Consider the following 24,135-nt stretch of genomic DNA (forward strand, 5'->3'; position numbering starts at 1 on the left):
AATTCATCTGCATTAAACTTGATGAGGGCCTCATTCTTTGAGGTGTGGGTGGATCTTCTAGTGGTCACTGTCCTTGAGCCTAGCCCTGTGTCAGGTCTCAGTCACGTGCTTCTCCTTCTACAGCTTGGTGCAGCAGATATGATGATCTAGACCACGTGAACCTTTCCTTTGTGCCTCGGACACACAGACACTATGCTAAGCTTCTCAATATTGTCCCAGTTTTAGTGTCTGTAATGCCAACGGGAGCACAAACAGATAATTTCTCATAGCAGCCATCCAACCACTACCAATAATGTGTCACCATCAGGAAACATATTCTAAGTTGTTCAATCTCTCAGTGATTCAAAAAGGAGTAAAATGCAGATTTTTAGGTAAAATTATTTGATCTCTAACAACCTACCACAGCCTTTTATTTTTATTTTTATTTTTATTTTTATTTATTTATTTTTTTGTTTGTTTGAGACAGGATCTTACTACCTAGCCTTAGCTGGACTGGAACTGGTTATGTAAACTAGGCTGGCCTCAAACTCACAAAAATTTACCTGCTCTGCCTCCAAAGTGATGGGACTAAAAGTGTGCGCCACCATACCTGGCCTGCAACCACACTGTAAAAATTTTAAACACTAAGAGTTCTGTGGTTTGACATGGTCCAAATTGTTAAATTCTAATTTGCAAATTGTTAAATTCTCGTAACATTTGCATCTCAGTCTTGCCAAATTCCCTTCTATTCCTAGGAAGAAAATAGGCTGAATAACCACATATCTGTATGGTGACTTATCCAGGCCAGAGTTGGAAAGCAGAGATAATAATCACAAGGTAGGTGTGTGCTGTGTTTCCTTATTGTGAAATCTTACTTAGGAATGAGGTTGGTTCAATTCCTATCACACTTAATTAATAGCAGAATACAGAGCTCATTTCCAGTCCACCACTGCGGATCTTGCCTGCTAGGCTGTCACTAAGATTCATCTGATTTGAAAGAAAACTTCCCACCACCACACACACACCTCTGATTCATCTGTCCTAGTTTCTTTGGCAGCCGTTTTACAGCCTGTTCTGAAGAATACTGCCGAAAATGATGAAGTAGAAAATACTAGACATAAGTTGACATGGTAAGACACATATTCATCCCCATACTCAGGAGACAGAGGCAGGAGGATCACCAGGAGTTCAAAGCCAGCTAGTGTTATATTACTGAGTTCTAGACCAGCCTGAGCTACAGACTGGGAACATAGCTCTGCTAGTAGAGTGCGGGCTTAGCATGGTGTGGTGTCAGAAGCACTTGGGAGATGGAGAGAGGAGGATCACAAAATCAATGGTGCTGTTGGTTTTGTGTGTGTGTGTGTGTGTGTGTGTGTTGGGGGTTGGGTGTAGAGGTCTTGATTAGCATGTGTGAGATACAAAGTTCAATTCCCAGAACTGTCATACCTGCCCCACACACACACAAAAAAAAGCAGTTAAAGCACACCCTTGCTAAGTGCCTATGTGGGGATGAGGGGGACTGGGTTGTGGAGACAGGGTTTCTCTGTGTAACTGTGGCTGTTCTGGAATTTGCTCCGTTGACTATGCTGTTCTCAAGAGATCTGCCTGCCTATGCCTTCCTAGTGCTGGGATTAAAAGCGTGCACCATCACCACTCGGCTACATGGCCTGTTTTAAAGGCCAATAAAAAGGACAAATAAAAAAATCCAACAGTGAGATTTTTGTTTCAAAGGGGAAAAAAGGGCGTGAAATGAAAGCTTAAAAGAGGAAGCTGTGTCACAAAACGTTAAAATAAGGGGCATTCCCGGTGGTGGGAAGTAGAAAGTCCAAAAGTAACTTCCAAGTACTTCCAGCTGGGTATCAACTGCGTTTAGGAATCGTACTTTCCCCGAATGTTTTACAAGGAAAGCAAGCCCAGGTGAGCGCGAGCAGGGAGAAAAGCGGCCCGCAGCAGCTTAAGGTCGGAGGTCCAGGCCGGCGGCGGGTCACGTGACCGGCCAACATGGCCGCCCGCGGAGATTGCCGCCGGGAGGGGCAGGTTTCGGAGCCGGAGCCAGAGTCCGAGCCGGGGCCGGAGCCTGAGCCCCAAGCAGGCCTAGAGTCGGGGGAAGAGTTCGAGATCGTGGACCGGAGCCAGCTGCCGAGCCCCGGCGAGCTGCGGAGCGCGTCGCGGCCTCGAGCGGCCGACAGCTGGTCGGCGCCCATCCTGACGCTGGCGCGCAGAGCCACCGGGAACCTGTCGGCGAGCTGCGGCAGCGCGCTGCGCGCGGCCGCGGGACTGGGGGACGGCGGCGGCGGCGGCGGCGGCGGGGAGCGCGCAGGTAGGCCGGGGTCCTGCGGGCGGGGGCTGCTACCGGGCTGGGCAAACCCGACCCGCCGGACGAGCTGCTCCGCCGAGCAGTGCCGCGCAACGCGGGGCTCTGCAATCGATGTGACCCCTCGGGAGAAGCGCGGGACTGGGTGGCCGCGGCCCGGGACTCCCCTCCCACCTTGTGTTTTCTTTGTGAACCTCAGAACAACTGCGTCGTGATCACGGATTGACTTTAAATAGGAGGTTTAAATTAGAGGCTTAGACGGAAAGTCGTCTGTGTTCATAGTCTGCATACTTGACAAATGAAGTCTGATGCTGGTCCCCTGTTAACAATCTTGGCAGCCAGCCGGTATGCACCTGCGGCTGAGGTTGACAGCTTATTCCAAAGTTGGTGAGAGCAGCGAGTCAGAGTCAGGAGGTTTTGGTTCCCTTTATTCTCCCGCTACTAACCCCCTGTGGGACAGGGACAACCCATCACCCCTCCTACTCGCATTTCCCAATCTAAAAAATGGGGATCTTAAAAAACTTTTAATCAGCTACCTGTACAATCCGGTTCAGCTCTTATGATCTAGATTAGAATTTCAGCATACAGGTAAAAAAAAAAAAAGCAAATTATTATTTATTTTTGATGGCTGGGCATGGTGATTCAGGTGCATACTTCCTGTACATGTTAATGTAAGTACTGAGAACTGTGCTAATTATAATGCATTGGTGTTTCTGTTTCTAGACATATCTAAAATTACAATATAAAAGATAGCCAGGGTGTTGCGTATTGTGGTGCTCTCTCCTTTATACCAGAACTTAGGAGGTAAAGGAATGTGGAGCTCTGAGAGTTTGAGACACCCCCCCCCCCTATACATAGTGAGTCCCTGCCCCTAAATAAATAAACAGACAAATAGATAAATAACCATGTTTCACATGGCTAGGACACTTACTGTGAATGGACCATGCAGACTCCAAGTTACTGTGGTAAACTGAGGCTTGACTGCAAACCCCTGGGGCATCACGTGCATACAATAGACTTTATTACCCAGATTTTATTTAAAAAAAAAAATCACAGCAAAAACAACAACAACAAAAAACTTCTTTCCTTGGTAATGAATTAACCTTGATTTTTGGATTGGGTCTTGGTTTGTTTTGGTTTTGGTTTTTTGTTTTGGTTTTAGTTTTTTGTTTGTTTTGAGACAGGGTTTCTCTAAGTAGTCCTGGCTATCTTAGAACTCACTCTGTAGACCAGGCTGACCTTGAACTCAGAAATCCTCCTGCCTCTGCCTCCTGAGTGCTGGAATTAAAGATGTGCACCCCCAGTACCTGGCAATCTTGGTTATTTTTATAACCTTTACTTTTGTGTATGTATGGGGTCATGTGTTTATACATGTCTCTGTGTACTTGAAGACCAGAGGTTGGCTGTCTTCCTCTACTGTTTATCCACCTTATTTTTGAGACAACAGAGCTAACAATTGGCCACACTGTCCAACAAGATCCAGGTATCCTCCTGTCTCTGCTTTCCCAGCACTGGGAATGCTAACACATGCTGTCATGCCCAGTTTGTAATGTCATTCAGGGCCAGAACTCAGATCACCAGGCTTGTCAAGAAGCCTTTACCGACCGAGCCATCTCACCAGTCCTGGTTTTCACTTTTTGACTCTTATAACAGTGGCTTAAAACATACACACATTATGTACTTATACAAAAATATTTTCTTTCTTGATATCCATATCTTATCCTTTTTCTATTTAAAATTGCTTTGGTTTTAGTTTTTCACTTAAGCCTGTTGGCTAAGAGTGAAGATACAGAGAGAATCAACAAGAGCTCCCAGATCTCAGGGAGTTTTGGGTGAGGATGGAAAGAGGCTGGTTAGTGAACTCAGGGTAGAACTGGGTAGGAGGAGTGGTTTCTGAAGTTCTATACTGAAGTTAGAATAGCTCAGATCTGCAACAACTATCGAATATTGTCTTAACAGCTACAGGGGATGTTTTACTCATTCCTTCCCAGCAGGGAAAGGAAAACTGTTTGAGGTGGTGGATGTGCCAGTTGCCCTGGTGATCATTACATGTCATATCCATAAACTAAAATGTCACAGTGTAAATATACACTAACAAAATGGCCCAGTGGGTAAGGGTGTTTGCCTCCTGATCTGATGGCCTGAGTTTAATCCCTAAGGCCCACTTGGTAGAAGGGAAGAACTGACTCTCACAAATTGATTTCTGATCACCATCTGTGTACCATGGCAACCCAACTCTCTAACTAAATGCATATGCACATATGGACCTGTATTTTAACTAGGATACATTAGCTTAGGTTATCCTCCAAGGTCAGCATCCTAAATGACTATTTGCTGCATCTTGTCCATCCAACTGGAAAATCTTCAGGAAACAATACCCCCAGAGCCATCACCTCATCACCTGTGTTAACAATGCCTTCTTCTAGAACACACCCCCCCACACACACACACACTCACACACTCACACACACACACACACACACACACACATACATATCCTTAGGTAACATTTGTTAATCTCACAGAAGGAGAGTAAAGACCATTATCCAAATTCCTTGGTCAGATTATGCAGGTCTTATTTTATGTCAGTCGGGGATAAGTGGGCTTTGAGAACATATCTTCAAGGGGGAAAGTGAGAATCACATAGCCCAGAAAGCTGCAAGACTAGGGGGTTCCCAGGGGTTTTGGTTACATATAAAATTGACAGAACATCTCAAATTTTTTTTGGCAGAACATCTTATCTAATCAGGGTAGAGTTTAGGGTCTAGAGTGTGTAATATGTCAAATGGGTCAAGACATGATCAAACCCAAGTTTTACAGAAAACAGGAATGAACTTATTTTGACCTGGTAACAATTTTTTTTTTTTAGTTTGGTTTGGTATTTGGTGTTGTTGAGACAGAGTTTCTCTGTGTACAGCTTTGGTTGCCCTGAAACTCACCTTGTAGAGCAGGTTGGCCTTGAACTCACAGAGATCCACATGCCTCTGCCTCCTGAATACTGGGGCTAAAGGCACACACCACCACACCCAAGCAGTGCTAGTGATTTATAATCTTAAGTTGGAGTCCGACTGGCCCATCACTTTTCACAGTTAACTTTTTAAATATGGAAGGAGGATATACTACACTAATGATAAAAAGTGTAACAGGGTGAGTACACAAGCCAGTGACGGTAATTTATCCCTACCAGATCCTCTTGCTGTCCCTGACTGTGTGTGAACTGTACTCTGCACTTCCAGCAGTACGAACGGCTTGTTTATACGGTCGTCCCACAGTGTGTGAGGAATGCGGTTTTGCAGCCGCTATGAGGGTCACAGACCATGGGAATTCTTCTGTTCCCTTGTAATCTCGTACTTTATCAGTCATTGACTAAAGCATTGCTGTACTGCTCATACTGCTCACTGATTGGTAAAATGTGCCTGTGCCTCTCGGGAATCATAGATAATCAATAACCGTCTGGTGAGCAAGGGTGTATCTGTTTTCCTGTTAGGGCAATGACATAAAGTGTAGACAACACTTCATTCTGTGTTTACCAAATGCCATAAGAGTGTTAGATCTGTGGCTCACACTATCCCCCCCACCCCCTTACCCCCCAGTTTACCTCTGTTTCCGCAGTAAGCCTGGCTGGCCTCGTGGGTATGCCCCTACAGCCGCTTCAATCAAAAAGCAAGGCTTGCAGAAGTCCCATGCTTGGAGTTAATGATCATTTTTTTCAACGAGGCATTGTGTCTCTCACCTCTAATCCTAGCACTAGAGAGACTGGGGCAGGAAAATTAGCACAAGTTTGAGGTCAGCTTGACCTACATAGTGAGACTTCTGCACCAAAAAACAAAATGACACAATAATAATTTTTCCTCGATTTTCTGGAAGGCAGATAATTAATTTTTACGTGATTATATGTGTGCCTGGGTGAATTTATGCTCGAGTCATGCGTGTAGGTGCTTGCAGAGTCCAGAAGCGGTGTCAGGTGCTCTGGAGCTGGAATGAGCTGTGGGATGTGGGTTCGGGGAACCAAAGTCAAATCCTCTGAGAGAAGCAGCATACGCTCTTAGTTCTTGAACCAGCTCTCCAGCCCTGAGTCTGTGTTTCATAAGTGAAGCGTGCTGAGACCAAGGAGCAGAGGCACTTGCAGCCAAACTCATATGAGATCCCTGTCTGCCTTCTCAAAAACTCTGAAACTACTCCCTAACACTCAACTCCACTGTAGCCATGACTGGCCCGGAAGGGCAGGGACAGAGCCCCTCTGAGGGCAGGGTGGAACCACACCACTCTAGTCAAGCCACTGAGGAGGTGACTGTCACCCGTCAGTCTATGGTAAGGGAAGACTGACATTGGTATTTTGGTCCAGGCCCAGATTTTATATGGGCTTTATGAATTATGTGGAGGTTACTATTACCTTCATCCATTTTATTACATTTTTTACTTATTTAATGAGAGATAATGTATGGGGGGGTGTGAGAGAGAGAGAAATACAGAGACAGAAACAGAGAGAGAGAGAGAGAAGCAAGCAAGAAAAAAAAGCTGCTATGGAATGTTGCAGGATGCTTTGATCCGTGTGTTAAAATATCCCACATGATCCCAGGTGCATCGTTGTCTTGTTTTGCTTGGTGGGATTTTTCTTACACATGCATGTGTGCACGAGTGTGCATGCGTGCTGTTGAATCTTTCCAAGTGCCTTTGCAAAAGCTCACTAGCTTTCCCCTCTCAACACAGTGCTTTCAGATACACTGGACATACATAATGGTGTATCTTGCTTTTTAGAGTGAAACTTCCTAAAAAAAAAAAAAAAAAAAAAAAAAAATGAAGGCCTGTAGGGGCAGTCTTCACATTACAGTTATTTAGATAGGCCTGGAGTCTTGGCTACTCACAAGACTGGGGGGCAGGGCTTGCTGAGCCAGGAGTCAAAAGCTAGACTAGGTAGCATACTGGCAAGCCATCTGGAAGAAATTCTCCCTTGTGTCTGTCTCATCAGGTCATGGTGTGAACTATGTCTGCCTGTTCTTATTCACGGCTTTTGTTTGGTTTTCTTTGGTTTTTGAGACAGTCTTATGTTGTCCAGTCTGGCCTCAAACTTGCTATGTAGACAAGACTGGTTTCAGTCTCTTATCCCAAGGGCTTGGATTCAGGAATATGCTACCATGCCCATCTTCCATGTGTCAGAACACCTCTACATACAACTGGTAAAGTCTTTTTCAAGTGACACAAGCCAGCTTTCCCTTAAGTGAGCTGTAAAAACAAACAGAGAAAATGTCTGAAAGTCTAGAAAGCCTGGGATTGTTTGTGCTAGCAATTCAGTGCCATAAACACTACCCCATATTAGTGCACCACACAACCTGTGATAATATTAGTGGGCCATGCAGCTGAGGATAATATTGGTGGATCATGCAACTGGGGCTACAGCTCAATGGTAGAGTGCTTGCCTGATATGCACCAGACTTTGGGTTCAATACCCAACACAAGCTAAATAGGCATGGAAGCACAGGCCTGTAATCTCAGCACTTACAAGGTGAAGCAAAAGGATCAGAAGTTGAATATCGTCTTTTATCTATTTCCTATTTTTAATGTATTCCTGTGTGTGGACATGTGGGGCCACACTGCTTGTATGTCAGAGGATAACTTGCAGGAGTTGGTTTTCACCTTCCAACGTGTGAGTCCTAGGGATAGAACTCAGGTCTTCAAGCTTGCCTGCAGACTCTTGAACACACTGAGCCACTTTAACATGCTGGCCTAGATACTGACTTTAAACCTAAAAGTGTAGGCTGGAGAGATGGCTCGGTGAGTAAGAATACTGACTGTTCTTTCGGGGGACTCATGTTCGATACTCAGCATCCACATGGAGGCTTACAACCTTCTGTAATTCCAGTCCAAGGACATGAGACACCCTCTTTTGGCCTCCATGGGCACCAGGCACACACGTGTACATGTGCATATATGCAGGTAAAATACCCATACATGCACAGCATAAAAATAAACCTTTAAAATGCTTTTCTAAAAAAAGAAAGGAAGAAATGTCTCTACTTCTGAGAAATACCAAAAGTATTTCACCAAGACTTACCAAATGGTAACTATACCTGTTAGTGGTCCATTTACACACACACCATGTTTAACGCAGAAAACTCAAAGTGATCTAAATGTTGCTTATTTCATTACTCTTTTGTTAATGCAGTATTTTTTTTTAATCAAAAGTCTTTTTTCCATGATGTCATTGCACTGAGACAAGCTATGGGCTCAGGGATCACTCGCCTTTACAAAGCAAAGGAAGAAAGCACAGGAAACCTAGGGTCTCACGATGAGTGCACTGTCAGATCTCAGGGGCCTGGTGTTCTGCTGCACCCCTGTAATCCCAGCACTCAGGAGGCAGAGGCAGTCCAATCTCTGAGTTTGAAGCTAGCCTGGTCTACAGAGTGAGTTCTAGGACAGTCAGAGCTACGCAGAGAACCCCTGTCTCAAATAAATAAATAAATACTTTTTAATAAACTTTCTGATTATGATATATTCATACTTTTTCTTGAAGAAGTCCTCCTTTCTATTATTTTTTCCCTTAAGTTTTATAGCTTTTTCCAATCTATTTAAAATGTAAACATTTAATTAATAGGTTTTCCCAACAGGTAAAAATAACTTTCCCACTCTTATCCAAATGCTTTACTTAATCCACTTCTTTCTCCTGCAGCCAAGAGGAAATAGAGAGAACAGCAGACCCAGCACCTCTCCCCACACTGAGAGAACTTAGAAATGTTAGCCCCGTTGCAATTGCAGTCTTGCATGCACACACACACACACACACATATATATATATCCTCAAAGTCTTACATTTAGACAAAAGCCAGCCATTCCCTCGAGGACTTAAGAAGGTAGTAGTCTCCTTATCTCTGGCAAAAAGGACACATGACTCATCCATTAACCTATGCCTCTGTTGCCTATTCGCACATCACAGACCCTAGGGTCCCTCGTTCCCTATTCAGAAGTGCCTGTCACCAAGTAATTCTGGCTGGCATACCTCAACCCCCTACCCTAAACCTCTCTGGTGTCTACCCCACCTTCTGTTGCCACCCCTGCCTCTCTTCCCTTCCTCCGGCCTCTCCTTCCTAGATACCTCAGCCATTTTGGCTACAAACTCTATTGGCTTCCCTCTTAGCCACTCTTGGGCCTCCGTATCTCTCTTCGTCCGTTTGCACTCTCCCCTTCCCTCTCTGTCCTCTCCTTTTCTCTGTCTCCCTCTTTCTCTGCCAACACTCCTCTGATGGCCCTGTTCTGCTGCCCTTATTCAGTCTGGACCTCTTCAACCATACCCAGGAGCAGTCCTGTCCTCATTTTCATTCACAGGGCATCTCTGTGTTCCCTTTTAATTCTATGTCCTCCTGAGTGTTCACATCCAGAATGTACTTTATCAATGAGAAGGGCAAAGCCTCCCGCACAAAAATTAAAACTGAGCAAGTGGTTTGCAGAAAAACAAAACAAAAAACCTGGGAGGCAATAGATGACAAGCAAACTGGAATCTCCTGCACCAAAGGACAAGGTAGAAGACTGGCTCAGGCCGAGAGGCAGGCACACCACAGGAGGCCCTCCTCCTGTAGCTAGTGCACCTTCAAGCTCTTAGTTTGAAGTCTTGGAGGGTGGGGGTTAAGGTATTTTGCTTTTGTTTTGTTTTAATTTGTGTATGGGGGAGGAAAGTCTGTGCAGGTGACTGCAGAATCCGGAAAATCTCGTAGGATGCACTGGAGCTGGACTTACAGGTCGCTGTGAGCTTAGGTGGTAGGCCTGGGTCCTCTGAAAGAGCAGCACATGGTCATAATATGTTCATAACCACATAATCTCTCCTGTGGTGGAGTCTAATTTTTTTAAAAAAGAAATTCTAGGATGCCATTTCCTGGGCTCGAGCGAGCATTTGGTAAGCACTTGTTCTAGAGATCCCATACTAACTGTAGACAGACTCTCACTCTCCAAAGTGACAAGATGAATAACGTGGAAATGTAGCTCAGTTATTTCTAACAAACTTTTTTTAAGGGTTTGCAAAACATAGAATGGCCACAAGTCGTGAATAAAAGCTCAGAGTCTGGAAAGGAAAGAAGGAAGGACGCTTTCCTGCAGGCACAGATAAAGGGACATAAAGACATCTGAAACCCTGTGAGCCTCAGGGAAGTTCCGACTAGGTCCAAAGACAGCGCAAAATGGCCACCCTCCTCCTTGGGTGTGGCCCTGAACTGGCTTCGTCCAATAGGAATGGTTAGGGGCGGGGTGGGGTGAGGCAAGGTTGCCTAGATTTTGCGCCCTATCATTGGTCAGGGCAGAGACCAATCGCGGCGAATTTTGTTAGAACCAGCCCCCTAGCAACGCAAGGAGCTGCTTAGAAGAAGGCTCAGCTGCTGCCACTTAAAGCGCCCGGAACTCTAGGATCTGTAGCCTGCAGAAATGGACTGCGACTTGACTACGAACCCCGGATATCCTCCCACCAGTATGTTCGCACCCTGAGAAGCCCCTGACCCTCTGCCGCACCACTCTGACCCCTCTCACCTCCAAACCCCACTCAGCCCACTAACTAAACTTTCCTTGTGTGTACCCACAGCTTCCAAAGGCCAGATGATGGAGGAGCGTGCCAACCTAATGCACATGATGAAACTCAGCATTAAGGTCTTACTCCAGTCGGCGCTTAGCCTGGGACGCAGTCTGGATGCAGACCACGCCCCCTTGCAGCAGTTCTTTGTAGTGATGGAGCATTGCCTCAAACATGGGCTGAAAGGTGAGCCTGGGGGCGTTCGGGGGTGTAGGAATTTGGACTAAGTCTTTGCCCTCGCTAGTGCCAAGCATTGTTGTGGGTGTAGAGAGGAGAGTAGCCCACAGAACAGACAAGTTCCCAGTGTTCTAGAGCACCATTGTCCAGTAGAAATGGTACTGCAAGCACAGAGGCTATTCTTAGTTCTCTGATAGGTACGTTTTAGTAGTGAGGCTTAAAATCCACCATGTTTTACATTGCCAGCACATGGCATTTCAGTCCTTGACTGAAGTAGCCACACTGCGGGTGCACCATTAATAACTCATGGTAGCTCGTGTGGCTGGTGGTAGCCTTGGGGAACACAGTTAAAGCCAAGACTGTGAATACAGAAATGCAGAATTATGAAATGCTATCAATTCAGGGAAGCCAGGAAAAAAAAATTGAGATGGTAGGGTGCAAAGTCAAGAAGCCTTTTTGGAGGGATTGACGTGTGATCTGAGACTTAAGGAAGAGAGAACACTACAGATATTTGGTCCACAACATTCCTAGCACAAGGGAAGGGGGACAAAACAGATATGAAGGTGCAGATGGCCTGAGTGGGACCAGCTGTGGTTTGAGGCAGACCTTTGACGACCCAGAGTGTGGAACGGGAGATGAGAGCCAGGAAATGGGGAGGGACTGGACCACACCCGCCCTTAGAGATCATGACAGCAAGCTGCATTTTCTTCTAAGTAAATTTGGAGTTTACAGGAGCAATATGACTTAGTTTGCATCCTAAACAAGCAAACCCTTCTAGCCAAATGGAGAACAAATTATAAGGGTAAGGAAATAAAGATATTAGGAAAGCAGTTGGGATATTGTGGCAGTTCAGGATGGAGGCAGCTGTGGCAATCAGGAGCCCCACTTTGATGCTGCCCGCAGGACGAAGGGGGCGGGACTTCGCAGGTTTCAGTTCAGAAGCAGTAACCTTAAAGAAAGTGCGTGGGATCAGAGAAAGCTCGTTGCTGAAGGAAAGCAGAGCTCATCTGTTCTGTGGCCTCTGCCATCCAAAGCCTGGCTCATATGGCAGAGGGTGGAGCTTTGTAGCTGTGCTTGGCTTTTGAAAGGAAGCCAGTGGGCCCCAGGAGAACCTACAGCCCATTCTCGAGACTCACTCCGATGTTTCCCCTTTTAGTCAAGAAGAGTTTCATTGGCCAAAATAAGTCTTTCTTTGGTCCTTTGGAGCTGGTGGAAAAACTTTGTCCTGAAGCATCAGATATAGCTACCAGTGTCAGGAATCTTCCAGAACTAAAGTGAGTAAGAAGTAGTAATGCCGAGTGTGTCCTTTCCTCTCTGGTGTCCGCCTCCTCTGAGCTCCTTCCTAACTTGGAACACTCTGTAATAGGAACCATGCTTGATGTGGATTCTAACCCCGCCTTTGCTGCACACTGGTCACATGACCTTGAGTGACACGAACTTTTCTGGGCCTCACACTCCTTTAATGTGAAGACAGCGGCCGCCCCGTACCACAAGGCTCACATCCTTTGCATTCTTGATTGGGCTGCAGAGAGGGCTCAGCAGTGAAGAGGGCTTGCTGCTCTCACAGAGGACTGCAGTTTTGTTTCACAGCAGGTGGAGTGGGAATCAGAGAAACTGCAGACGTGTCTCTAGCTCAGTGACGTGGTATTTCACCACAAACATAAATTGCATATATGACCTTGTGCCTCAGAAATGTTATGAGACTCTTAACACTTGAAGTGCCTATGGTACAAATTGTCTGTGAGCATTCTCTGTGCCCAGACAGTACCTCTCTAACCCCTAAACTACAGTATGGTGTGTGTGCGCGCGCGCATGTGTGTGTGTGTGTGTGTGTGTGTGTGTGTGCGTGCGCACGCGTGTAATTTTTCTGTTCTGTGTTGCTGTTCTTTTGCCATGGTTGTCTGATTCTCTGTTTGAATTCTAGGACAGCTGTGGGAAGAGGCAGAGCATGGCTTTATCTTGCTCTCATGCAAAAGAAACTGGCAGATTATCTGAAAGTCCTCATAGACAACAAGCATCTCCTAAGGTATCCTAGACAACAAGCATCTCCTAAGGTATCCTAGACAACAAGAATCCCCTAAGGTATCCTAGACAACAAGCATCTCCTAAGGTATCCTAGACAACAAGCATCCCCTAAGGTATCCTAGACAACAAGCATCTCCTAAGGTATCCTAGACAACAAGCATCTCCTAAGGTATCCTAGACAACAAGCATCTCCTAAGGTATCCTAGACAACAAGAATCCCCTAAGGTATCCTAGACAACAAGCATCTCCTAAGGTATCCTAGACAACAAGCATCCCCTAAGGTATCCTAGACAACAAGCATCTCCTAAGGTATCCTAGACAACAAGCATCTCCTAAGGTATCCTAGACAACAAGCATCCCCTAAGGTATCCTAGACAACAAGCATCTCCTAAGGTATCATAGACAACAAGCATCTCCTAAGGTAGCCTAGACAACAAGCATCTCCTAAGGTATCATAGACAGCAAACAGCTCCATCATTGTATTTGTCTATTACTTTGTAGTTGCAACATAGTCTATAAGTCATTGTCAAAAAAAGAAACTAGAATGTTCATAGCTGAGATCAACTCTTCCTAGTCTTTGATGCTCTGAAGTTTGGTTTGAAGTGTTTCTTTATTGAACCCAAGTATCCCAGAAGCATTATGACTGAAACTCACAGGACTTCATTTTGAAATTCTGAAGATAATTCTCCCAGAACATTAATACTTATAATTTGGTAACTGGCAGCCCATTCAATAAGTTTCAATAAAGTGGTATTTATTAGACTGGATGATAACAGGAATAAAATAACTTTTGAACTAGTGACAGTGAGTAAAATTTTTTTTGTAAAGGACATATATATGTCGTCTAGCTGAATGAAGATTTCCTATCTAGTTTGTAAAATGTATATTTATTTGTTAGTATCAGTGAAAGCTTAAATAGTGGCTATCGCTGGGTGGTGGTGGTGCATGCCTTTAATCCCAGCACTTGGAGGCAGAGGCAGGCGGATTTCTGAGTTCGAGGCCAGCCTGGTCTAGTTCCAGGACATCCAGGGCTACACAGAGAAACCCTGTCTCAAAAAAAAAAAAAAAAAAAAAAGTGGCTATCACTGAAATTTATGACTGACTCATTCTTTATATTTATGGTTTATAAACAAGTAGTCATTGTAAAGAGATTTTTCTCTAGACTGAAATTCATATAACAGAAATCTCTAGAGTTAATTCTCTTGTCTAAATCATATAAAAATATCCTTTTCATCATAGCCAAGACCCAAATTTTTCTTATTGTTAAACATAGCTTGTTTTAATTTTTGGTTTTTCTTTCCTTTTAAATTTATTTACTAGCCGGGCGGTGGTGGCGCACGCCTGTAATCTCAGCACTCTGGGAGGCAGAGGCAAGCGTATTTCTGAGTTCGAGGCCAGCCTGGTCTACAGAGTGAGTTCCAGGACAACCAGGGCTACACAGAGAAACCCTGTCTCGGAAAAAAACCAAATCCAAAAAAACCAAATAAATAAATAAATAAATAAATAAATAAAAATTTATTTACTTATTTTCAGGGAGCGTGTGTGGATACCAGGCCACACATGTGTGGCAGAAAAAAAAAGAGAAAGTCAGTTCTCTCCTTTTTTTTTTCTCTGAGACAGGATTTCTCTTTGTAGCCCTGGCTGACCTGGAACTCTCTGTGTAGATCAGGCTGGCCTTGAACTCACAGAGATCCACCTTCCTCTGCCTCCCAAGTGCTGGGATTAAAGATGAGCATCACCATACCCAGCTCAGTTCTCTCCTTCAATCTAGTGGGTTCTGGAGATCGACTCAGATTGTCAGGCTGGTGGCAGGAGCCTTTGTCACTGTCACCTCACTAGCCAGTCATAGTAACCTAATGTTTTAGGTAGCCTAGTTCTGTGACAGAAGCCAGTGAAGAGACAGGGACACAAGGCAGAGTGACAGGAAGACAGTGGCCAGGAGTAGGGGAGAAGGACTGAGAGGAAGATCCCAGTGGAGGAGGCTGAGAGGCAGCTTTGTGGCTTTCCCATGCTGTCACCGAGCCCCTGAGAGTCAGATGTTAAAGAGAAAGGGGTGAAGTAGTGGTTCGGTATATAAGCTGTGTGTTGTACAGGCATGGGGTTCAGTCCCCAGTACACATGTGAAAAAGCTGGAGTTAGAAGCTCTATTTCAGCCGGGCAGTGGTGGCACACACCTTAATCCCAGCACTTGAGAGGCAGAGGCAGGTGGATTTCTGAGTTCCAGGCCAGCCTGGTCTACAGAGTGAGTTCCAGGACAGCTAGGGCTACACAGAGAAACCCTGTCTGGGTGCGAGGGGGAAGCAGACATCTGAGGACCAGCACCTGAGGCACCTAAAGTTGACCTCTCACATGCACACATACATATATGTGCACCCACACACTCGGTCTCACACAAATACACCTAAATGTATAAAAGAAGAAGAGAGCTTTGGCTCCCGGGTTTCTGAGGTTTCCATCCATAAGTGGTCCTTTCTGCTTTGAATGGAGCAAGGCAGCATATCCTGTAGGAAGCATGTGGTAGGTAGAATTAAAAACTGCTGACTTCCTAGACAGAAAGTGAGAAAGAGGAAAAGGCAAAGGTCACGAACCTTCAGAGCGCACCTCCAGTGACCTAATGACCTCTCAAGTGGGAAGCTTTAACAGCACCAAGCTGGGAAGCACGTTGACCACATGGAGCTTTGGGGAGACATGTAGGCCAAGAAGAGGCATGTGACATGGTAGGAGTCCCTGAGGGTCCCCGCTGCACGGTAGGTGCCAGGCCTATGAATCCTAGTGAGGGAAAGGCAGGAGGAGAGCTGGGGTGAGGTGAGTAACAGAGGTGTTGGTGAGCAGCCCCCTGACGCAACAGTCTCTTGCAGTGAGTTCTATGAGCCTGAGGCCTTAATGATGGAGGAGGAAGGAATGGTGATTGTCGGCCTGCTGGTGGGACTCAACGTTCTGGATGCCAATCTCTGCTTAAAGGGAGAAGACTTGGATTCTCAGGTAACATGGAATTTAGGCTTTAGTGGAATGAACCAGGTCAGCAATTGTTGGCTTGAAATTGCAGACATCTCTACATTTTTGACTAGATGTAATTTTCTGTAATGATCTCCATCTTTTGCAAAGAGAAGTTCTTGATGGGGGTGAGGACTACACTTATCTGTTAGTATTCAGAGTATTTAGAATGTAGTTAGAGGTTATGCTGGTTTAGTAAAATGGTGGTTGTGGGTTCCTCTCCAAGATCCTTGCCTTCACTAGCTCTGGGCAGATGCTAGGTCTCCAGCACCAGACATGGTTTCCTGCTTGTTGAGTGGGTCTTCATCAGTTCAGTGAGAGAGCTGAACTGCTAAGGTATCTGCGCCACTCCTGGACCTTAGTCTATTACGGTGCCATGCTGGTCATTGTTTGGTTCATGTCAGCCTTTCTTATAGCGTCCAGGACCGCATGCCCAGTGGGACCACCCACAAGGGGCTGGGCCCTCCCATATCAATCATCAATCAAGAAAATGCCCTGTGGGCTCCCTTCAGAAGTGCTTCCCAGTTGTTTCCTCTTCTCAGATGATTCTAGCTTGTGTCACATTGACAAAACAAACAAGACGGGCACAAAGGACTTAGAAGTGTCAGATAAATAAGACTGTCCTTTAGTCTAGAAGTTTCTCTAGGCTAGTGTTTCTCTCTCTCTCTCTCTCTCACTCACTCTCTCCCTCCCTCCCTCTCCTCTGTTTTAAAATTACTTAGTACACCCAAATCTTTGATGCTCTTTATAAATGCCATGATCCTCCTTTGGATGCACACACGGTTGTGGAGTGATCATCCTGAATGTCAAGGCTTCCAGGGTCTGTGGGGATGAGCACTGCCATGTTTGATCTAAGCCTATGCCCTCTGTTTCAATCAGGTCGGAGTGATTGACTTCTCCCTCTATCTGAAGGACGTGCAGGACCTTGATGGCAGCAGAGAGTAAGTAGTATGTGCTCATAGCCCCCACCGCCTGGTGACACGGGCTTCAGTTTGCTTTGCAACTTTAGCTTTGTTGAGTTAGTTTCAGAGGTGAGTCTGTGACATCCTCTCTGTTTCAGGAGTTAAGCTCAGAATAGAGCATGCATGCGGAAGTTCCCTTCTGTACCGTCTCCTTTGCCCATCGCAGCCCACTCTGCTCACCACAGGAAGCTGCTATGGTCACTTCCTTCTAAACCATGTATAGGGGATATGGTGTAGCACATGGGTGGATGCATATTCCACAGCACACATATGGCGGTCACAGGACTTCTGTTTGGAGCTGGTTGTCTCTGAACACCTTTCCATGGGTTCTGGGAATTATGCTCAGGTTATTGGGCCTGCATGGCAAGTACTTTACCCCCTGAACCATTGCATTAGACTCCAATTTTATTTTTTTCTTATTTTATTGACTGTCCAAAACATCTTGAGATTTTCTACCAATAAGGGGATAACTAAAGGACATCTCTAGTGGTTGTGTGTTATGAGGACATATGTGACTAAATCTGAGCTACTTGTATAATAGACCAAGAGAAATTTTGCCCAAAGGATGATGAAATGAGAAAAGTATGATACCAAGAAATATATATATATATGTTCCTTTTTTATAAGCCAAAAAAAGTTCACTATATAGTGCATTAATATGTTAGCTAGATATGATGGTTATGCACAAAAGAAGACAGTCAATAAGCCATTACTATTGGTTACCTCAAGGAGCAATATCAAGTAAAAGAAAAAAAAAAGGTAAAAGAAGCAAAATGATAGCAACTGAAAAACAAACTCCAGCCCAGCACCTGTGGCATAAACAGTGTGTCATGGCCCCATTGATGTGAGCTACATATGTAAATGTATGTGTAAAGGGACAAGAAGGACAGTGAGATGGCTCCATGCGGAACGGTGCCTGCTGCCAAGCCCTACATACCCGCATGCATGCACACACACGCGCGCGCACACCCACACACACACACATACACACGATTTACAGAAAGAGCTGGAGAGATGGCTCGGTGGTTAAGTTGCCGCACTTACAGAGAGCCCCCATCAAGTGGCTCATAGCAGTTGGTAACTCCAGTCCCATAAAATCTGACACTCATTCTGTCTTCCTCGGGTATTTGCATATGGTGTGCCTACTGACAAACAGGAAACCACATATATGCAAAAATTTTAAATGATTGGAATTTTTTAAAAAAAGAAATCAGTTACCAGGCAGTGGTGGCGCATGCCTTTAATCCCAGCACTTGGGAGGCAGAGGCAGGTGGATTTCTGAGTTCAAGGCCAGCCTGGTCTACAGAGTGAGTTCCAGGACAGCCAGGGCTACACAGAAAAACCCTGTCTCAATAAAAAATCAAAAAAGAAAGGAAGGAAGGAAAGAAAGGAAGGAAGGAAGAGAAAGAAAGGAAGGAAGAGAAGGAAAGGGAAGAAAGGAAGGAAGGAAAGAAAAGGAAAGAAAGAAAGAAAGAAAGAAAGAAAGAAAGAAAGAAAGAAAGAAAGAAAGAAAGAAAGAAAGAAAGAAAGAAAGAAAGAAGGAAAGAAAGAAAGAAATCAGTCAATCAGGGTTTTCTTTGTTCCTTGAGTGCGTATCCCCTTCAGTACAGTAAGACCCAGAGCCTGTGCGGCAGGCGGGTGTGTTCACTACGCACGGATAGGTGCCCATGGCCTTCTGTTCTCCCCACAGAGGCGCTGGCCAGCAGTCAGGGTCCTGCGCAGGCGCAGCAGCCTGTCCTCAGGTCTGGCTGCTGGGTTAGGCAAGCGGTGCTGCTCACTCCACGGGTGGCTCTGCCGGTCTCTCAGTTTCTGAAGGTCGGGAATGGCTATACACAGGCTATATATACACAGTTTGACTTGAGTCTAGGGTTTTCTCTTTGCGTTCTTCTCACAGGCATGAAAGAATTACCGATGTCCTTGATCAGAAAAATTACGTGGAGGAACTTAACCGGCACTTGAGGTAAGACTCGCTCCTCGTTGGTGCCGGAGCTTCGCAGGGGTCTGCTGCCGGAGCTTTGCAGGGGTCTGCTGTCTTAGCTGTTGTGGTGATTACGTGTTGTCTAAACGGAGAGACAAGTTGTAACCATTCAAGCCATGTTTGTGCGTCAAGCCTCAGGGGACCCCTCCCTGATGAACAGCTTTGGGAAGACTTTGGGCTTTTTGTGTGTGCACGCGCAGCTGTACAGCACAGAGAGATAAATACAGGAGCCTGAAGCTCTGCCCTTGGGAAAGGGAACAAGTGGAATATGAGAAATGAAGGAAGAAGCGAGCGGTGGCTCTCAGCCGTCCTCACACTGACTCTTTAATACAGTTCCTCACGAGAAAATTACTTCATTGCTAATTGATACGTGTAATTTTGCTACTGTTATTAATCATAATGTAAATGTTTTTGGAGACAGAGGTTTGCCAAAGAGGTCGTGACCCACAGGTTGAGAGCCACAGCTTAGCAGTTAAGAAGGCATTTTGTGCTTCCAGAATCCTGTTCCCTGTACGCACCTCAGACAGCCTCAGCTGCCTGCAGCTCCAGCTCCAGCTCCAGACGGAGCTGTTACCTCTGGCCTCCATGGGCACCTACACACACACACACACACACACACACACACACACACACACACACACGGGTGAATAGGAGACTCACCAGCCTTTGCTTCTCCAGCCTCGGGGTTAAAGGTGTGAGCCTCAAGCCTGGCTCAAAATGAAGTCTTAAATTTAGGGGTGGGAAAGGAAGTCCGGGTTGTGATTCAGAGAAGCCCTAGATTTCAGCTGTATCACCGAAAGAAAAAAGAAAAAGAAAGTGAAAGGGCGTGGGAGGGAGGGACGGGATAGGTGTGTGCGCTGAGTCCCTTAACCAAGTGCTTGTGCCTCACCGTGAGCATTGACAGTGAAGAGATCTGCCTCTCCAACTGTGGGGGGCGGAGCTGATGCTTAAGTGACGTAAATGCTTTCAGCAAAGATGGTGTGACACCTAGTCCAGAAACGTAAGCTCCTGTCCTTCTTCAGCCAAATCAGTGGCCTTGTTGCTGTCATCAAACCTACTATTCCCTGTTTACAGGATCTTTACATTTTTTCATATGTTTTCAGTATAAAGTTGTTTAAAATATTACAGAAGTGGCTGAAGGAATGGCTAAGTGGTTGAGAGCAATTGTTGCTCTTGCAGAGTCCCCACGTGGTAGCTCATAACCCCAGCTCCGGGGGATCCAACACCGCCTGACTTCTGTGGACACCGCACATATGTGGAGCGCGTATATCCATGCAGGCAAACATTCATACACATAAACAGTAAAGCTAGGCTGGGTGTGTTGGTGCAAGGCTTTAATCCTAGCACTTGCAATGAAGAGGCAGGTGGATCTGTGCGTTCAGGACCATCCTGGTCTACCTAGCAAGTTCCAGGGCAGACAGAGATACATAATAAAGAGACCTTGTTTTTTAAAAGACTAAATAAAAATTAATAAGTTAATTTTTAAAAAGAAATTTCCAAAAATGTATCAAAGTGTAAATAGGATTTAAAAATTAACTTTACAGGACTGGACAGATGGTTCAGCAGTTAAGAGCACTGACTATACTTCCTAACATGTTCAATTCTCAGCATCTATATGCTAGCTCATAACCATCTGTAACTCTAGTTCTAGGGGATCTAACACCCTCTCCTGAGTTCTGCAGGCAGCAGGCATACATGTAGTACAAATATATATGCAGGAAACATACATGTATGCAGTAAAATAAATAAATAAAAATTAAAAACCTGTCTCGCAGCTGGGGAGATGGCTCAGTGTGTGAGGAACTTACTGCACAGACCTGAGTTCTGCGCTCCGGTACCCACATAAAAGGCTGAGCATTGCTGTGTACTTCTGTGACCTCAGCCTGGGGACAAGGAAATGGGAAATCCCTAGAACTTAGTAGCTAACCATTCTAGCCAATTAGAACTATCCAGTGAGAGACCTTGTCCCAAAGGTTAGGGGAACAGGGCTGGAGAGGTCTCAGTGGTCACAAGCAGTTCCTGCTCTTGCAAAGGCCCTGGGTTTGGCTCAGCACCTGCATAGCAGATCACAACCGTCTGCACTCCAGGACCGGAAGCTCTGACGGAAGCTCTGACGCCCTCTCCTGGCCTCCGTAGCTTCTAGGCGCATGGAAACATACCAGCAAAACACCCACGTGCATACAAATAAGTCTTTTTAAAGATATAAAAACAAATTAAGATACCCAGTGGCAACTTCTGGCCTAAACACACACACACACACACACACACACCTGGCAAGATTGTTCAGCAAGAAAAGGCTCCTGCTTCCAAGCCTGATGGTGGTCTTGGCAGGGTATGGCAGCACACACTTTCAGTTCCCAAACCCTTGGGAGGCAGGTCTCTCGAGTTCGAGGCTAGCCTTGCCTGATCTACGTAGTGAGCTCCAGGTCAACCAGGGATACATATAGAGACCATATCTCAAAATAACAATAAAATAAAATAAACTGAGCCTGGCCTCTGGGCCCCACGTGGTAGAAGGAGAGAAACAGCTCCCATGTGTTGTCCTCTGAGCTCTACAGCTGCCCTGTGGCAAATGACCCCTGCCAAATAAGTAAATAAATGTAATTTAATTTTTCTATTTTAAAAGTCCTAATATAAATGCCAATGTATTTCTGATTCTCATCATCTGTTAAAGTGGAGGGAAATATTTTCTTTATTTGGAAGATAAGATTTATTGACAAATGAAGCCTGGCGGTGGTGGCGCACGCCTGTAATCCCAGCACCCTGGGAGGCAGAGGCAGGCGGATTTCTGAGTTCAAGGCCAGCCTGGTCTACAAAGTGAGTTCTAGTACAGCCAGGGCTATACAGAGAAACCCTGTCTCTAAAAAAACCAAATCCAAAAACAAAACCAAAAGGTATGTACCAGCACTTCAGGCTGACAATATTTTAATATTCACACACATTGAGAGTTTCTACCTCCAAGTTCTGAGAAGCCCCATGCCTTTCCTTTCATGCACTAAGTCAGGACTGTCCCTTCTCCCACCAATTGGTAAGACAATCAGTCCACTGTTTTAAGTTTCTGCTAACCCCTGCATTTATTCTCTACAGCTGCACAGTTGGGGACCTTCAGACCAAAATAGATGGCTTGGAAAAGACGAACTCAAAGCTTCAAGAAGAGGTTGGTAACTTTAGCCTAAACAAAAGAGTGACCCAAGGTTTAAGCTGGGCCTGTCATCCCAGCTACTTAGGAGGCTGAGCCAAGAAGGTTGCACGTTCAAAGCTGCCAGGGCTATAGAATGAGTTCAAAACCAGCCTGAACCACTTAAGGAGACCCTGTCTCAAAGTAAAGAGTGTGCACAAGGCCCTGGCTTCCATACATTGCATAAGAAGGAAAAAGAGAGAGAAAGAGGCGGGATAGTTGGTGCATCTGACCAGAGCATCTCACTGGGAGGGGAGCACGCCTCCTGTGGAACTGCACAGGAGACAGAGCATCTGTGGTCCACCTGTGTAGGGAGACACTGAGGCTGATCTTGGGGCAGCTCCCCGTAAGCTCGGTCATATCACCTCAGGGCAGAGCACCATCGGGTGGCTGTGAAAGGGGAGTTTTCTTCTCTACCCACCTTTGCTGTAGTGTCACATGCATCCCTGCTGCCCCAGAGAACACAGGCCACCCCGGAGGCACCCCAGCCCACCCCTTCTGCTTTGGCCTCTCAGGAGCACAGATCCAGTCTCCCCACAGTGTGGTCTTTCTCTGCTTTCTCACTAGGAAGAGAGAGAGACTGAAAGGACAGGAAGAAGGAGGGCTGAGGCCGAGGAAGAAGGCTTGCTGCCCGCTGCCCGGCAATCTCCCTGCTGGATACATCTTGTCTCCTGTTAGCAGGAGGGGGGTTGCTCAGCCTTGAGACTTTCCACAGGTAGTCGGAAGGAGGAGAGCTTTGAGAAGGGGCATCCCGAAGTGTGGAGGCAGGATGCAGCAGGCTGGGAGGGTCTGTAAGTGAAGGACCCACCAAGGCTCACTGTAGGCTGCTCTCCTTAGGGGGTTTCCGGGGAGGGGCTCAGGACTGTGTGAACTGAAGGACACACCCACCAGAGACAGTATTCCCAGGGGACTGTCGTGTGAGGCGCCACTGCAGTTAGTCCACATGCCTTGCTTGGTAGGCAGGCCTTGGAGCCTCTCAGAGATAGGTAGGTCTTTAAGCCTCATTCTTTTTTTTAATTTAATTTTTTATTTTTATTAATTTATGAGAACACTGTAGCTGCCTTCAGACATACCAGAAGAAGGGATCAGATCACCTTGTAGATGGTTGTGAGATACCATGTGGTTGCTGGGGTTTGAACTCAGGACCTTTTAAAGAGCAGTCAGTGCTCTTAACCTCTAAGCCATCTCTCCAGCCACTTAAGCCTCATTCTAATGTCTCCAAGTTGGGTGATACATGGAATTTATAATTGTGTTGTAGAAATCAAGCCAGCTTATTGTGGTATAAATACTCCTGAAGGTGCACTGGGAGAGGGAGGGCTTGAGGCTTGACTTCAGAACAAGGCAGCGCTCCTAGGCAGGCAGCAGGCTTGGGCTGGAGATCTGATTGCACTCTTGAGACTCAACAGTGGGGTGCTCCTCCATAGACTGTGGGAAAGACCTGCTTTAGAGAAACCTTCGCAGAGGAACGGAAATAGCTGATGGCTGTCACCTGCTTCTTCCCGTTTGACAACTGACACCTCCGGGGCCTTAGGCTGTCTTTCTCAGGCACAGCAGTTGTTGAGAAACGTCAGTCTGGGGTCTTAGGAGAACTCTGAAGGGTTTTAGAGGGCAGTTCAGTGTCTCAAGATCTCTCCACTGAGGAAAAATGAACAAGATAGCTTGCTCCTCCCTCCTCCTCTTCTGCAAGCTGGAGCCTGGAGCTGGACTAAGGGGGTCTGGGATCTGTGCTGTCCCATCCCCTTTGCCTCCCATGATAATCGCTTACTAGACACATTCATGAATGAATCCAACTATCCTTCCATTAAGCCATGATGACACATCTCAGGAGAGGAACGGTTCCTCTGGGGCCTATTTCTGACTTAAGTTTGATTCTTTCCTCCAAAGTCTTTAATCTCCCTTGACAATAAAATATGTTTCTGCTTATCGAGAAACTGAAGATGAGATCTAGGAGATGGCTCAGTCGGAAACGTTTGCTCCATA

The 24,135-nt window shown here is 45.9% G+C and overlaps 1 protein-coding gene across 3 annotated transcripts in view; it reads left to right on the plus strand.

Annotated features, from left to right (window-relative positions):
- Positions 1–1,806: 1,806 nt before the first annotated feature.
- The window catches only part of Rufy1 (RUN and FYVE domain containing 1), a 43,473-nt gene continuing 21,144 nt past the window's right edge, over positions 1,807–24,135 (plus strand). The window contains exons 1-8 of one of the 3 annotated variants that reach the window (XM_052196604.1): positions 1,807–2,299; positions 10,854–11,027; positions 12,175–12,292; positions 12,943–13,044; positions 15,902–16,025; positions 16,917–16,978; positions 18,894–18,959; positions 22,065–22,134. In XM_052196604.1, the coding sequence (XP_052052564.1) occupies positions 1,981–2,299; positions 10,854–11,027; positions 12,175–12,292; positions 12,943–13,044; positions 15,902–16,025; positions 16,917–16,978; positions 18,894–18,959; positions 22,065–22,134 (1,035 nt within the window). In that variant the 5' untranslated portion in view covers positions 1,807–1,980. Of the gene's footprint in view, positions 2,300–10,628; positions 10,743–10,853; positions 11,028–12,174; positions 12,293–12,942; positions 13,045–15,901; positions 16,026–16,916; positions 16,979–18,893; positions 18,960–22,064; positions 22,135–24,135 lie in introns of those variants that run through there. The other 2 variants (XM_052196603.1, XM_052196605.1) reach the window with 2 other exon arrangements.

The sequence above is a fragment of the Apodemus sylvaticus genome, chromosome 10 (assembly GCF_947179515.1).
Source record: "Apodemus sylvaticus chromosome 10, mApoSyl1.1, whole genome shotgun sequence".
NCBI classification, from domain to species: domain Eukaryota; kingdom Metazoa; phylum Chordata; class Mammalia; order Rodentia; family Muridae; genus Apodemus; species Apodemus sylvaticus.